Source organism: Hylobates moloch, unplaced genomic scaffold, assembly GCF_009828535.3.
Source record: "Hylobates moloch isolate HMO894 unplaced genomic scaffold, HMol_V3 SCAFFOLD_12, whole genome shotgun sequence".
NCBI lineage: Eukaryota > Metazoa > Chordata > Mammalia > Primates > Hylobatidae > Hylobates > Hylobates moloch.
This window is the reverse complement of record NW_026652287.1, coordinates 31,639,845-31,656,413: the sequence shown is the minus strand read 5'-3', so window position 1 is coordinate 31,656,413 and position 16,569 is coordinate 31,639,845. Positions and strand designations below refer to the sequence as shown.

Sequence of the window (16,569 nt, the reverse complement as noted above, 5' to 3'; positions counted from 1 at the left end):
TGGTTTTCCCAAAGTAATTTCCCCTTTTGATTTGAGGAGAAGTTGCATCAGTATTTATATTCATTTATTCAAATCATTCCTTTTTTGTAGTCTTTCAGTAAAGTGTTTTCATTTTATAACTACATTTTGTTGTTGTAGAGGGAATTTTCCCTATTATATTTTCTAGCTTATTTTTGCTGCATAACTAATTATATATAAAAGCTATTGATTTTTGTGTTAATTATTTAACCATCCACATGACAAAACTTTCATTAGTTTTAGTAGTTTTCATTGGGTTTTCTTGTATTTTCTCTATTAAAAAAATCACAAATAGTAATAACAGTCACAGAGTATGTTAGTCCCCTCTTTACAAACATTTTGACATCTCATTTTACTTTTAGAAAGTCCTTACTACTCCCTACAGGGCTTGATATGGTGGCTTCAAATGATATCTATAACCATATTTCTTCCTGTTTACCACCTGTCTCAGAACCCACTTTAAATTCTTGGCACTTGCTCATCCCCCTGCATGGAAGACATGCCAGCTGACACCTCATTCATTTGGTCTCATCTCAAATTTGTCATTATCAGTGATGCCTTCTTCAAGTGGTTTGAGCCTCTGCAGCTGGCCAAAAGTTTTTTATACTACTACTACTAAGACATTATCTTTTTTCACTGTGTTGACATTTGTACTGACAAGGCAAAAACAATGGTGGGTAAAACTCCTAGTACCTTAGCACATGAATCAAGACAGCGGCACCAAATTCTACTAGTCATTCTTCATTGCCACATACTTGGAGTTATTTAACAAACAAACACACTTGATGAAACTTGACCCTGAGTACATGTATGATAAAGTGGGAAGAATGCATAAAATACTTTTGCTGTGTGTGGGCTGTCTCAATGAATGGCACCTGTGTGAGTATTTGATGTACAAGCTGAACTAGCTACTTTTCTTATTTGTAAGATGTATACGCTAGGATTCTTTTCACAGACATTTGTTGAGCATGAACGCAGTGAGCCTGCCACTTCAAGGAAAACAACTATCAGCGTTTATTTCCAATAACTAAATTCTAGCATTCAAGTGGAAATTAGGATTGGAGAAAACTTTTATCTGGTACTATGAACCTGACATCTTCCCAATGCTTAAAGACTTTTCTCATGAGATGATTAGTGATATTAACAAATGTTAATAAACAAATTTCTTTTTTTGGTTTGCAATGAAATGTGTCAACATTTGACATTTCTGCATAACTTAGTAAACCAATATTTTCCAAGTAACTGATGCATGTAATAGTATCATGTATGGGTAAAAGATTCATTCAAAGTGCAAGATAGGGGCCGGGCGCGGTGGCTCACGCTTGTAATCCCAGCACTTTGGGAGGCCGAGGCGGGCGGATCACGAGTTCAGGAGATCGAGACCACGGTGAAACCCCGTCTCTACTAAAAACACAAAAAATTAGCCGGGCGTGGTGGCAGGCGCCTGTAGTCCCAGCTACTCGGAGAGGCTGAGGCAGGAGAATGGCGTGAACCCAGGAAGCGGAGCTTGCAGTGAGCCGAGATTGCGCCACTGCACTCCAGTCAGGGTGACAGAGCGAGACTCCGTCTCAAAAAAAAAAACAAAAAAACCAAGTGCAAGATAGATGGATTTTAGTGTAACGGAGTTCGTCAAGTTTGTTGATGGGGTTTCAGATTCCACATGGCAGCTAATCTTTCAACTTGTTGAGCTTTGATGTAGTATCAAAATGGGATATCTACAATTATCTGAAAGTGTAAAAAATATTTCCCCCTTCTTCATCTACCTATCTGTGTATGAGGCTGGATTTTCTTCAACCCCAACGTATTATAATAGATTGAATGCAGAAGCACATATGAGAATCCAGTTATCTTCTATTAAGTCTGACATAAGAATAAATAAAACAATGCCAGTAGTCTCACTAATTTGCAGGAGTTGGGAGGAGATTTGGAAAATGTAATTATTTTTATTACAATGTTATTGATGTTAACATGTAATAAGTTTGTTGTGAATATTTTAAAAGGAATTAATAAACCAATGTATATTTTTAATTCCTTAGTTTTAAATTCTAATACAATAACTATCAAATAGGTAAAATTTATATACACAAAGCTCTTTGGAGACCTCGTTAATTTTTATTAGTGTAAAGAGATCCTAATATCAAAAAGTTTGAAAACTATTTTTGAATTTTGAATATTAAGTCAGTAAGTTTTTTATCATGTTAAGAAAGTAGCTTTTATTGTTCTTTGGCATTTTATCAGGAGTGGATGTGAAATATTATTAGAGTGCCTATTGAACATATATTAAAATGATTATATTAACTTTTACCAGGAACCATTAATCTGTATTAATCTAGTAGATTTTACTAATGACTCTTTCTTGCATTTCCTGGGGCAATCCTTATTTGGTTTCAGTGCAGCACTGGATGCTATAGTTACAAATGTTGTATTTTATGTTTGTAAGCATGATTGGCATGTAGTTTTATTTTCATTAACCCTTCTCAATATCACAATTATGCCACATTAATAAATGAGAAAGACAGTTTCCCTCTTTCTCTCTGCTATGAAACTTCTTAGCATAGAAATTATTTTTTTTCCTTGAAAGTTTAAAAAGCCCACCTGTAAACTGTATTAGCGTCATGTTTTCCAATAAGTATTGGTCTCTGTGGGTTTTCTTCTTAAGTTTCTTTTGTTTATTTGTATTTATATGTTTTTTCCTGAAAATTAGCTTTTTCATTGAACTGTTTCCAGCTTCCTTATTTTACTTATAATTGTATTCTCTTATTTTATTTCCTTTTAATCTATATATTCTCATTTTCATTTTTTTCTTGATTAGACGTACCTTTGATTTGCCTATTTTTTCTCCCATAACAAACCACCTTCTGGCCTTTGTCCTTCCTGCTTCCCTTAGCCTTGTTTTTTGTTTTGTTTTGTTTTGTTTGAATTTTTGGATTTTTTTATAGAGACATGGTCTCACTAAGTTGCCCAGGCTGGCTTTAAACTCCTGAGCTCAAGTGATCATCTGGCCTCAGCCTCTCAGGGAGCTGGGACTACAGGCACGTATCACTGCACCCAGCTCTGTTAGCCTTATTTTGTTGTTGACTTTTTTCATTGTCTGTGTTAAATATCTAATTTCTGTTTTCATGTTTCTGTGTTTTATAATATATCCATTTAAATCTATTGAGTTGCTCTTCTAGCCTTTTAGGCAAATAAAACAACTCATATTTTAGAATTAATGTGCTTTTGCCTTTTCAGAATTTTGTATGGGCGAATGAAGAATAAGACTGGGAATAAAACTCAGGGGAAATCTGCTTCAGGCACCCGCATGGCCATTGTCCTGCGGTTCCTGGCCGGGACCCAACCTGAGGAGATCCAGATATTCTTAGACCTGCTGTTTGAACCTGTGAAGCACTTCAAGAATGGTAACTATCAGCTACCTCTCACTCTAATACCTGTTGTCTGCGGTGGACTTCTCACATCTCAGGCTACATTTCCCCATCTCTTGGGCATCTTTCCAACAGGGTTGTTCCTCCCAATCTTGATGGCAATCTTTTGCTAAAGTGCAGTTCATTTTAAACTTCGATTGAATTGCGTGAAACTGACTGTTGGCCCTGTGGATTATTGGCACCCTTGTGTTAGAGCCCCTGATGAGAAAATGTGTATTTTTATTGCATATTTAGGCCATTTGAAAAATGGTTAATACTTACCCATATAATACAAAGAATAGCTTTCTTCTAAGAAATTCAAAGCACACTGCAAATTAATCTTAATTGTTTGGCATTTATTCATTCCCTGAGTCATTCATCTATTCAGTAATGATTTATTGAATACCTCCTGTGCCCTGGACACTGTTAAGTTAAAAATAGAAAAGTACAATCTCTGCCCTCAACCTGAAAGTTGAGATGAAATGGATGTAATCGTGTGTACATTGAGCTAGAGTGCTCTGTGGTATGTTCTTTGGTATGCAATGTCAGTAATTATTAGTGACAGTAATGACTAACATGTGTTGGGTGCTTACTTTATGCCAGACGTTATGACAGACCCATTTACTTATAACTCAGTTGATCCTTCAGACAACCAACCACATGAGCTGTCATTACTTGATTATCCCCATTTTACACATGAGGAAACTTAGGCTTAGAAAGGTATTTCACCCATCGTAACTCAGATGAAAAGTGGTAGAGTCGGGATTCAAACTCAGACCTTTCTGGTTATGAAACCTCTGTTCCAGTCCCCAAATTGCTTTGCTTGAGGCCAACATAGAGAATTATTTATAGGGTATTCTGTTGCGTTTGTTTTTGTATTTTTTCTATGATAATAGGTCCAGCTGTTAACAGGTTTTTCATTCAGTATAATATTGCCCCGTAAAGGAGGTTGGCTCTGATGAATGCCAAAAACAGTTTCCGTTCAATGTATAACTCCCACTCTAGGAGGACAGATATAGATGATAATCTTATGGATGGCCCGTTTGTGTGTATGAATCCATAAGCTCATGACCTCACATCAGATGGTTTGAAGTAAAGGTCAAGCAATAACAATTCGTATCTTTTCGGTATATTTTGAAATTAATATGGCAGCAGCTGTTTATAAGGGACTCTGATTTTATTTATTAACCAGGATTTACAAGAGAAATAAAACTTGATTCTCAGCCTTCAAGGAACTTGTAATACAGAAAGGTACTTCTGGTGAAACTGCCAAACTCAGTAGAGCTGAGTGAAACGGAGAGTAAGAAAAGTGCATAGAAAGTTACCAGATGGAGGGCCAGGTGCGGTGGCTCAGGCCAGTAATCCCAGCACTTTGGGAGGCTGAGGTGGGTGGATCACCTGAGGTCAGGAGTTGGAGACCAGCCTGGCCAACATGGTGAAACTCCAACTCTACTAAAATTACAAAAACCAGCCAGGTGTGGTGGTGGGCACCTGTAATCCCAGCTACTTGGGAGGCTGAGGCAGGAGAACCGCTTGGACCCGGGAGGCAGAGATTGCAGTGAGCCGAGATCGCGCCACTGCACTCCAGCCTGGGCGACAGAGTGAGACTCCGTCTCAAAAAAAAAAAAAGTTACCAGATGGAATAAACTATTCATAACTCAGGTTTTGAGGGATAGTGTAAAGAAACTGGATGAGAATTAGGCTTAGAGACTTAGTTCTGTCGCATATTTCTTACCCTCTTATTCCTTAGTTTCTTCTTCTCTGAAATGGGGGTAGTTAAACCTGTCTTATCTAGCTCATTGAATATTTGGTAAGAATCAAAAGGAGATAATATATAAGAAAAGTGCATTGTCATCTATAAATTACCATGACAGTAGAAAATACTGTATTATTAAGGGAAATGGAAATAAAACTACAATTATAAATAGTAACAAACTAATATGTTACCTTACGTGACTTCTCGTCCTCTTTGTTTCACTAGGAGAGTGCCATTCTGCAGTCATTCAAGCAGTAGAAGACTTGGATTTGTCTAAAGTTCTTCCTTTAGGTCGTCAGCACGGTATCTTAAACAGCCTTGAGATAGTATTGAAAAACATTAGTCATCTGATCAGCGCATACCTGCCGAAGATTTTGCAGATATTGCTCTGTATGACAGCAACCGTATCACACATCCTTGACCAGCGAGAAAAGGTGAGAGATTCCTACAGATGCTTTCTTCTTGGGCTAACGGGTGTCTGTGTTGTCCTTGGGCATTGGGTTGGGCCTGATTTACTAACACTCTCCCAAGTTAAATCCTTATACAACCCTTTGAAAGTATCTTCTTAAAACAGTCTTCCACATAGTGGGACTCTTTGCTGTTATAAATATTTACTTATAACCAGAAAATGCAAATTGTATCAAGTGTATATTTTAAAAAGAGATGGATTAGTAGTGAGTGGGTTAGTTCTCTGTGTTTCTCAGGAATCCAAGTCAAGTGCTTGAGCTGATATTTCTTAGATTTTAATTCCAAGAGCCTGGAAGTATAAGGTATCTTCCAACTCTCATTTCTCCAGAATGGCTAGAGTGTGAATAGACCATTATTACCATCAGCCTGTTATTTTGAGAGTTGTCTGGAAGTCTTTAAAAAGTAAATGCTTACCTACATAAGTGCAGTGTTTTGAATAATAAGTAGCAAGATGGGGCAAGACAAACCAGCTGACCAACTGCCAAAAGGTACTCAGGAAGTGTTTTCTAATTGTCTTCAAAACTATTTATGTTGTGTTGAAATAGATCTGTGGACATGAGTGAACTCTTTGGAGTTTAGGGAAATAGTCCATAATGTCTTTTTTTTTTTTTCTTTTTTTGAGACGGAGTCTTGCTCTGTTGCCTAGGCTGGAGTGCAGTGGCGTGATCCCGGCTCACTGCAACCTCCGCCTCCCAGGTTCAAGCGATTCTCCTGCCTCAGCTTCCCGAGCAGTCCTCAGCTGGGACTACACCACGCCCAGCTCATTTTTGTATTTTTAGTAGAGACGGGGGTTTCACCATGTTGGCCAGGCTGGTCTCAAACTCCTGACGTCAGGTGATCCACCCACCTCGGCCTCCAAAAGTGCTGGGATTACAGGCATGAGTCACTGCGCCTGGCCTCATAATATCTTAGGGACTGAAGGCTTCTGGGAGAAAATGCAACTTGAAGTAGAGCTCCAGACTCAGATTTCTGCTGTTGACTCTCAGTTAATTCCAAATAGGCACAGTTTTAATTTGGCCAAAATTTATTTCATTTGATTTCTAGATATGCCCAGTGAACTGCCTGTCAAACATGATCATGATAAGTGAAAATTGACTGCCAAAATTTTAGGCTGCTGGTTTGGGCTATGCATGGATGTGAATCTGTTTTAGTAATGAAATTATATTCTCTGATAACCAAGATGCAGAGATTTAGACACTTCTTCCATTTTGGTAGGCACCATTTTGTTTTTCTCATTCTTTCATTCATTTCTTCAATAAATATTAATTGAGCCTCTACTATGTGTCAGGCACTGTACTAAGCACTGGGAATAGTCAACAAAGCACACAGACATTTATGTTCATTTATTTGTTCATTAAGTACTTATTGAGCACCTACTGTGTGCCAGACATTGTTCTAGGTAGGGAGTGAGACATGTGAGAACTCAGTATATGGGGAGAAAAAGAATAAATAAATAAATACACGCATAATTAAAATAATGTCAGAGGGAAGTATATTCTGAGAGGAAAATAAAATGAGGAGACCCTTCTGCAGGTCCCTGAGGCTCATTCTCTGTGTAGCTCTCTCCTGTCCAGTACTCTGCCCTGTGAGTTCTAGCTGCCTTTGCCTCCCCAAGTTGCCCAGCTCTGTCTCTTTATCTCGGGGTCAGTGGACTCTGCCTGGGCTCTTCCTCCCTGCACTGAGGCCTGAAAACGCTCCAGGCAGTAAGCTAGGGAAATCACCAGGCTCATTTCCTTTGCTTTCCGCCTCTCAGGGATCACTGTTCTCTGCTGCCTGATGTCCAATGTCTGAAAATTATTGTTTATATATTTTATTCACTTCCTTGGTTGCTTAAGAGAGGAGGGTAAATCCAGTCCCTTTTACTCCATCTTGGTTGGAAGTGCAAAACCACTATAAAGGAGCAAGCAAAACAGTTCTCAGACTAACACAGGACTGGAAATAGCCTACATCCCCAACAGCCACAGTAGAAATCCCATAATACACAGTGCACCAGGGGAGAGTCTTTGGAAGATGTTGCCTCTGTCATGGATCCAAATTAGCACTAGAATAGAGGCTGCTATGGGCTCACTTTAAAAGGTCAGACGTTTTTCAAGTTTGATCCCAGAACAAAGCCCAAAATTTTAAATGATTTAAGTGAAAATAAATTTCACAATATCTGACATGCAGTCAAACATTAACTAGGCATACAAAGAAGGAGGAAAATTTTGCCCATAATGAGGAGAAAGGGCAATCAATAGAAGCAGAGTCAGAAATGACACAGATAATAGAATTAGACAAGGAGGCTGATGCCACCACTTTGGGAGGCCAAGGTGGGAGGATCACTGGAGGCCAGGAGTTTGAGACCAGCCTGGACAACATAGCAAGACCCCATTTTTGCAAAAAAGTAAAAAATTAGCCAGGTGCGGTAGTGCACACCTGTACTCAGGAGGTTAAAGTTAGAGGATCACTTGATCCCAGGAGATTGAGGCTGTAGTAGGCCAAGATGACACCACTGCATTCCAGCATGGGCAACAGAGTGAGACTCTGCCTCTTAAAAAAAAAAGAAAGGACATTAAAATAGCTATTATAAAAACATTCCATATATTAGCAAAAGTAGAAGAAATCATGAGCATGTTAAGGAGAGAATGGAAGATGTGCAAAATTTAATGTAAGATGAGGAAATATAATAGAAAGTGATCAGTGTGGGGGTGGATAGGTGCTGCATTTACTAGGATGGTGAGGGTCCTCTATAAAAAGGCGGTCTTTGAGCTTACACCTCACCATGAGAAGAACATTTCAGGCAAAGAAAATGACTAGCACAAAATCCCTGGTTGGGAATGGTCTTGACATGTTGCAAGAATAGACGAGGCTGTGGTGGCTAGAGCACCAGGAGCAGGAAGAGTCATGTAAGGTGAGGATGAAGAGGTAGGTTGTACGGGCTCTGTGGGACCTTGTAGGCTATGACGAAGGGGTGAATTTACTTCTAAGCATAATGGAAACTGCTGAGAGGCTCGAAGCAGGAGAGTGATAAGGACTGTGTAGTGTTTTAAAAATATTTCTTTGGTTGCTTTGTGGAAAAGGGACTATGGGAGGCCAAGAATGGAAGCAGAAAAAGGTCTTAGAAAGTTCTGTCTCTGTTATATGAGAGCGTAATAAGGGCCATGGGAAGAATTAGATGAGAACCTGTTTATGCCTTGTAGCAAGTGATAGTGACTTTATCTGTATATGAATATATTAAATTGTGAAAGGTTTGCCTGTGTAGTGCCTTCACATTTTTGGTTAACTTAGAAGTTATTTAGTAATGCAGCCTCACTCCCAAGTCAATAATCAGTAACTCAAAGGATCATTTATGCAATTTCACAGTTCATTAGTTAATGAGATTTTAAGCTTGTTGACAGTTATGAGCTTCCTTATATTTTCCTTTGAAATTCTTGGACCCATCCAGGGAATTCCTTAAAGTGAATTATTGCACAGTAGTTTTGCTTAAGTGAGTTAAAGTTCTACATTTATGTGCTTGGGCTCAGTTATATATTTACTTTTTTGTGTCTTTCCTTCAGGGCATTGATCGGCATTAAAAGATATTTGAAAATTGCTGGTTTTGGGGTTTTTTTGTACATTCAAGCAACAGTGTAACTTATAAACATACACAAACTCAATCATATTAACTATTCCTCTAGGAATTAAAGTCTATGATTGCTCATTTTCAGGGTTTTTCTCTAGTTTATTCAACAATTATTGAGTAAATTGGGTAGCTGGCACTTTAGTTACAGAAATGAATAGAACATGCAGATTGTACCCGACAGGAAGGGTGGTTGGTGGAAATGGGAGACAGGTGGGGAGTGTCTATTTGATATCATGTTTGCAGTTGTGAGCTTCATATTTGCTCCAGATACCGTGTTTTTTCAAATATCAGGAATAATTTTTATCTTTCACTAAACTTGATGCAGCTGATGAAAATATTGCTAGTAGAATTGAAGCAGAGCAGAATGACTTATAACTACATCACCTTGTGCTTGTTTACCTGTCATTTCCTTTGTAACTTGTATAATAACATAATAAGCTAAAAGTAGACCATATGTGAGATACCGTGATTCCTCAGGCTTGCTCAGCAAACTAATGACATCCTTGTTCATATTTACTTGAATTTAAAATGTGCTATTTCAGATTCAAATACCTCTGTCTGTCAGATTATCAGATTTTCATGATAAGTAATTTTCCTATTAGTTTTCTTCATGTTATCTTGGCCATAAGACTTGGTATTCACCATATGAGAGCATTTGTGTTGTCTTTATAAATTGCAAGGTGGCTTTTAGGTTTTAATGTAAGTAATTAAGGTGATATATAAAAATAAATTATCACTTGTATGTCTAGAGCCCACAGTTTACTAATCAAGTGGGAAAACAATTAGGGGTTGAATCTTCTCCCATTTTTTTTTTTTTTTTTTAACATTCTGTGCTAGGGAAAAATCCCTTTGAGGGCCCTTGTCTTTCCTCTGCTTGGCCTAAAGCTCTTCATTCTTTAGTACCCAGTAGAAGTCTGCCTATTCCATGAAGCTCTATCCTGAAATTTGTAGTAATTCCTCCTACTGAAATATCTTTGGGCTGGGCGTGGTGGCTCACACCTGCAATCCCAGCTCTTTGGGAGGCTGAGGCGGGCAGATCACCTGAGATGGGGAGTTCGAGACCAGCCTGACCAACATGGAGAAACCCTGTCTCTACTGAAAATACAAAATGAGCGGGGCGTGGTGGTGCATGCTTGTAATCCCAGCTACTTGGGAGGCTGAGGCAGGAGAATCTCATGAACCCAGGAGGTGGAGGTTGCGGTGAGCCCAGATTGTGCCATTGCACTCCACCCTGGGCAACAAGAGCGAAGCTTCATCTCAAAAAAAAAAAAAAAGAAATGTCTTTGGCATTTTCAGTCTCTCACATACATTCAATAAATTTGCCTTTAATAAGATTTTCAGTTGAATTGAGGTCAGGACCTCAATTCATACTAATGGCATGCCACTGGAGCCATTAGTAGGGACTCAATAAATTGTCCTACTCTGAGCCTGAACAAATTGGCTGCGTATTTGTGATTTTATAACTCACAGGGAAGGAGATGCCAGTGGAAGTAGCAATATTTGTTATTTTAAAGGTTTGCTTTTATTTCACACTCATTCCAGTCTCTATGCCTCTAAACAGACAAATTGTATTTCTTTCTAAATTGCATTTTTCTTTGAACTATGTATGTTAAGATCTTCCTATCCCTTGACTCAGTCACCTCATCCTCTTGCTGTACAGAGTATTTCACTGTATGGAAAAATCATAAATTCCTTAACTAGTCCCCTAGACTAATTTTAACAAGAGTAATTTATAACTTCTAGTTTTAAAAAAAGTAAAATAATAAGTATGAAAATAAATAGAAAAGTGGCTTTCATTTGAAATGAAGATTTAATTTTTTCCCCCTAATATAAGGCATTATGTTGGGAAAAAAAAAATTTTAAAAAAAGCTTTGCTTTGTTTAGAATGTTCTGTTCATGGGAAGAAATCAGGATTTTACTTGAATAAAAAAGTAAAACAATATAGAATACAAAACAACTATTCCAGTTGTAATATTTTTTCTTAAGGATAACTAGTGTGACTACTAGGCAGTGATATTGTTTTAAGACTCTGCTTTCTTTTCTTGTTCAATGAAAAAAGTAAGACAATTTGCTTGGTTGGTGTTCCCATGTAAATCAAGTCAACAGATTTAGTAACAAGATTTCCAGTTTGATTCGTAGCCACCTGAGCAAGAGTGCCTCTCTGAGGAATCAGGGATAAAAATGATATATATGTATTTTTTAAACAGAAGATCTTTGTTTTACAGATACAGCTGAGATTTATTAATCCATTGAAAAACTTAAGACGTCTTGGAATCAAAATGGTAACTGATATCTTTTTGGACTGGGAATCATATCAGTTTAGAACACAAGAAATTGATGCTGTGTTTCATGGTGCAGTTTGGCCCCAGGTAAACTTCGATTTCTACATCTGCCTATATACCTGCTTTTTCCTTTATTACTAACTCAGCAACATAGCTACTACCCAGACATGAATGCTTACCCGGGTCTTTTCTTTTACATCAAGCCCTTCTTTCTGGAAGTTTTTAGAACACTTTTCTTTGCCTTCACTACCACCTAAAACTCAAGAGTTAGTTTCTGCTATACCATGGCATTTACACTTAAGGCTCAATTGAATATGAATGTGTCTCTTAAGCAACTGTAGCATGACTTTTTTTTTTTTGAGACAGTCTTGCTTACTGCAACCTCTGCCTCCTGGGTTCAAGAAAGAGATTCTCCTGCCTCAGTCTCCCAAGCAGCTGGGATTACAGGCATGCATCACGATGCCCAACTAATTTTTGTATTTTTAGTAGAGGTGGAGTTTCGCCATGTTGGCCAGACTGGTCTTGAACCCCTGACCTTAGGTGATCGCCCACCTTGGCCTCCCAAAGTGCTGGGATTACAGGCATGGGCCCAGCCTGTAACATGACTTTTATAGCACCTGACATAGCGTTGCCTCTGGCTTTTGACAAGCGTGAGGGAAAACACACCGGTGTTTTTATTACATACTTCCTATTTTGATTTCTCTGCTTGTAATCCCTTGGTGATGATAACTGGTATAGGTATAGACTGTAGGAGAGATTTGATTTTAGGAAATGTTTCTAGGTGTTTGAGGTCCCAGTCATTTCCAACACTCTGAAACCTAAAACACCATTTCCTTTCAAGTGTCTAGCACTTCCATGCATCACCTTTGCCATTTTTCCTATGTAGATGTTCTTTTGGATCTCTTTATACTTTTTCTTATTCTGTCGTTTGGATGTTCATCTCTGTCCCTTGTCTTTTTCATCCTCTGCTGTGATTTCTGTGCTTGTTAGTTATTTGTGGTTTTTCTATAATTTGGTATATGTATTTGTTATTCTGTTTTTTACTTTTGTCTCCTAGATCAGCAGGCTTGGATCTGAGAGTCAATATTCTCCTACTCCTCTGCTGAAACTGATCAGTATCTGGAGCAGAAATGCAAGGTATAACCTTTCTTTTTTCCTTCTTTAAAAAGGGCAGTGTTTTACATGAATCTGGTTAAAGCAGTCCAGGGAACTAATAATGTAATTTATGGTCTTTCCATACAGTGAACTATTTTTGGTACAGTTAAGGAGAATGAGGCAGCTGAGTAAAAGCAAGGAAAGATCTCAAAATACATAGTTTAAAGAAAAATGTAGCCATGCACGGTGGCTCACGCCTGTAATCCCAGCACTTTGGGAGGTGGAGGCAGGATTGCTTGACCTCAGGAGTTCAAGCCCAGTCTGGACAACATAGTGAGGTCTTGTCTCTACTGAAAATCAAAAAATTGGCTGGGCATGTGGTGCATGCCTGTAGTTCCAGCTACTTGGAGGCTGAGGTGGGAGGATCGCTTGAGCCCACAAAGTTGAGGCTACAATGAGCCATGATCATGCCACTGCATTCTAGCCTGGGTGAAAGCGAGACCCTGTCTCAAAAAAAGAAAGATAAAAAGATAAATTGCTAGACAATATATATAGTGTGATCCAGGAAGGTATGTGTCTGTGTGTATAAATATGAAATGAAATAGAAACTGTCCAGAACGACACATGAGAACTGTTAACAATGTGGCCATAGCACATGGAGGTTTGGGTAGACCAGAGCAGGGAGGGGAGACTTTTCATAATACATCCTTTGGACTGTTTGAATTTTTTATAATAATTAAAAAGGAAAAATAGTTAAGATAACATCTTGCAAAGTAATGAAAATTTTAAGAGTATGTATTACAGCTAAAACTAATACTTTTTTATAATTTTTACAGTTTGATTAAAACTTGAAAATTATAAGTATTAGAATTGATAGAGATGTTCTTCCAATATATGTAATAATTATGTCAGCAGTTTGATTTGGCCTGGCAAAGGGAGAAACAGAATGTGAAACACACCAGATAGTTGTGTCATCACATAAATATTACCATTTTCTGCATGCTTGGTTAAAAATAAATGCTGACTTGTAATTGGTATTCTATGTCTTTTTCCAAGTTCCCACTGAAAATCAGGAAAACCTCACAAGCTTTCTAGATTTTCTAGACCATTGTCTTCTTTGTGAAACTCCATCTAAATGTACATTCAGCTCTCATGATCAGAAAAAGTTTTATTATTGATTCAGTGATGTTAAAATCATAGTCTTGGTTTTTACAAGATTGGAATCATACTGTATAACTGATTTTTGATTTTGTTTTTTTCACGTATCTTTATGTCGTGAACATTTCTTCATGTTATTAGTCTTCAAAAACAAACCAAAAACCTTGACATTGTCTTCCTCAGGAAAACTTGTTTATTTTACTAATAGTAAGTTCTCTACGTTTATTCCCCAGTTTGACACAGCAATTTTGTATCTTTATCATTGGACATTTGTAAGCGACACTTCGTAGGCATACTTGAGAAATGTTGTATAGTTTTGTCATTTCTGTGCAAATAAGCCATGAAGGACTTTCATCCAGGAAGACTTTACAATAGAGATTCAGTTTTGTATTCGTTGGGTCTTTATTCAAGGTATTGAGCCACATTGTTGGATGCCACTTCATTCTTTTCTGCAATTTCTCATTTTTTGGTTGGGTAAATAGCAGCCACATAGCAATGGAAGAGTTAGGCAGCAGAACCTCTTTTTTCCTTTTATACTTAACACTCACCTGAAGAAATCTATAAAAGCATTGACTTCCCTTGGAATCCACATAGCAGTAGATATGCATATGAAGTTGCGTGTGGAAGAATTAACAAATGAATATTTCAGAACCCCTTCAATGGGAATGTTACTTTTTAATAAAAAAAAATTTAGAAGTGTAGTTGCAGTTTACATAGTGTCAATCAGAAATTAAAACAGATTTTTCATCTATAGAGAAGTCTAGCATTTTACTAGCTTATAAGTAAGTTTAAATTTTCTCAGAAATAGCTGAACTCAGGACAGCAAAAACTTACTAATTAGGGTGAGCATATACTTTTTTGTCCAAACTGAAAAACTCCTGAGGATGAAAAGAATTGTAATAAGTAAGTCAAAACAGCCAATGTAAGCCGGGACTGTCCCAGACCCCTCTCTTAGCTGCTCTGGTTCTAGTCACCACAGCCCCAGCATAGCAGTCTCTTCTTCCTGCATGTTCTTTCCAGCTCTGTAAGGCCCTGTCATCACATACTGCCTTTGTTGTATTCATCTATCTTCATAACATATTATCCACAGCTCCTTCAAGGCAAAGACCATGTCTCATTTATTACTCCACAGAGGGTTACACATCTTCATCCATATGTAGTTGATGATCATTGCATGTTGTCTGAGTGATTGGAATTGCTGATTGAGCCATTCACGTTAGCATGTAGCATGCTCATTGTACTGTGGTAGCAAGTTACGTTGGTCAAGGGAAAACAGTTTGGTCACTGGGAAGTTGCATTGTATCTGAATGGGCTCTTGCTAGGACTTTACCCGCAGTTGAAAGCAGTTCTCTTCCCTTTTCTGCTAGAAAAAGTTTAAGACAACAAAACAACATAGTGGTTAAGAGCACAGTTTCTGAAGCCACACTAACCTAGCTTCAAATCCTGGCACCACTGTGCGTTCTTTTGGTCAAGTTGGCCTCTGAGCGTCAGTTTTATCACCTGTAAAATGGATATAATAACAGACCCACTTCATTGATAATAGAGATGATAATATATAATATAAAGTGTCTTGTGTAGAGCCTGCCGGTACTATGCACAATATTTGTTGGACAGAAAGATGTATGAATATAACCTCTTAGAACTTTTCTGTCAGTTTGTCAATGCTAAGTATGTTACAGAGCTCAAGCTCTTTTTTTTTTTTTCCAGTGATGATGAGTTGAAAAAGGCAAACTGTCTGAATTGTTTCTGTTTGACCGTCCTAGTAATTGTTAGGATTGCATTTCTGACTGAATCAACTGCTGGTTTACTCTTGGCTGGAAAGCCTGTGTCTCTCTGTCCTTGTTGGTGCATTTGCATTAGGAAGGATATTTATAACTTTCATGTGAGCCTTTCATTATTGGGGATGGATTCATCCCTGTCTCCCAACATTGAATGTTCCATATCCTGATCAATAAACGTTTGTTTGGTCTGTATTCCTATGTTCTAGTACATAGGGTTTTATGTGAGTGTATAAACATTCACATTCTAGAAAGCTTATAATTGAAAAGTAGTCTGTTTTCAGTAAGTCTCTTTTAGAAAGAGCTTAGACATTGGAATTAGATTGTGATTCAAATCTCAGCTCTATTATTAGCTCAGTGGCTTGGGACAAATCTGTTTTTTCATCTGTAATATAGGGATAATGATTCTACCACATAGAAACGTTGTGAGAATTAAATGAGAAATATATATATAAAGTGCCTAAGTAATATGTTTGTGAGGTAATCCTTAGAATTGTTATCCATCAAATTTTAGATTTAAACTAATTCCCCTTTGAATAATCTTATTAATGTTGATACATACACATATGCATATATATTTGTTAAACTCATGGTGAAAATTCATATGGACATGTTTTTAGAAGTGAACATATTGAGAATAAGATGATTACTGCAATGTTTTTTCTTCCAGATATTTCCCTTTGCTGGCTAAACAGAAGCCTGGGCACCCAGAATGTGATATCCTGACCAATGTTTTTGCAATTCTGTCAGCAAAGAATCTTTCTGATGCCACAGCCAGTATTGTAATGGACATAGTTGATGACCTTCTTAACCTTCCAGATTTTGAGCCTACAGAAACAGTTTTGAACTTGCTGGTAACTGGATGTGTATACCCTGGCATAGCAGAAAACATAGGTGGTATGTATGCTGACAAAGCAGATAATTCTTAGACTTCTGCTGTAGCAATTGTTTCCTTAGAAGAGAAAAAAAATCAGTATAATTTGACTCACTTGAGAGCATATGCTCATAAGTT

General features: G+C 37.7%; 1 protein-coding gene across 1 annotated transcript in view; it reads left to right on the top strand.

The window, feature by feature from the left end:
- The window catches only part of UTP20 (UTP20 small subunit processome component), a 110,231-nt gene that overhangs the window by 46,036 nt on the left and 47,626 nt on the right, over nt 1-16,569 (top strand). Inside the window, exons 23-27 of the mRNA XM_032171552.2 lie at nt 3,250-3,416; nt 5,401-5,609; nt 11,470-11,613; nt 12,584-12,663; nt 16,228-16,454. Coding sequence (XP_032027443.1) covers nt 3,250-3,416; nt 5,401-5,609; nt 11,470-11,613; nt 12,584-12,663; nt 16,228-16,454 — 827 coding nt within the window. The remainder of the gene's footprint in view (nt 1-3,249; nt 3,417-5,400; nt 5,610-11,469; nt 11,614-12,583; nt 12,664-16,227; nt 16,455-16,569) is intronic.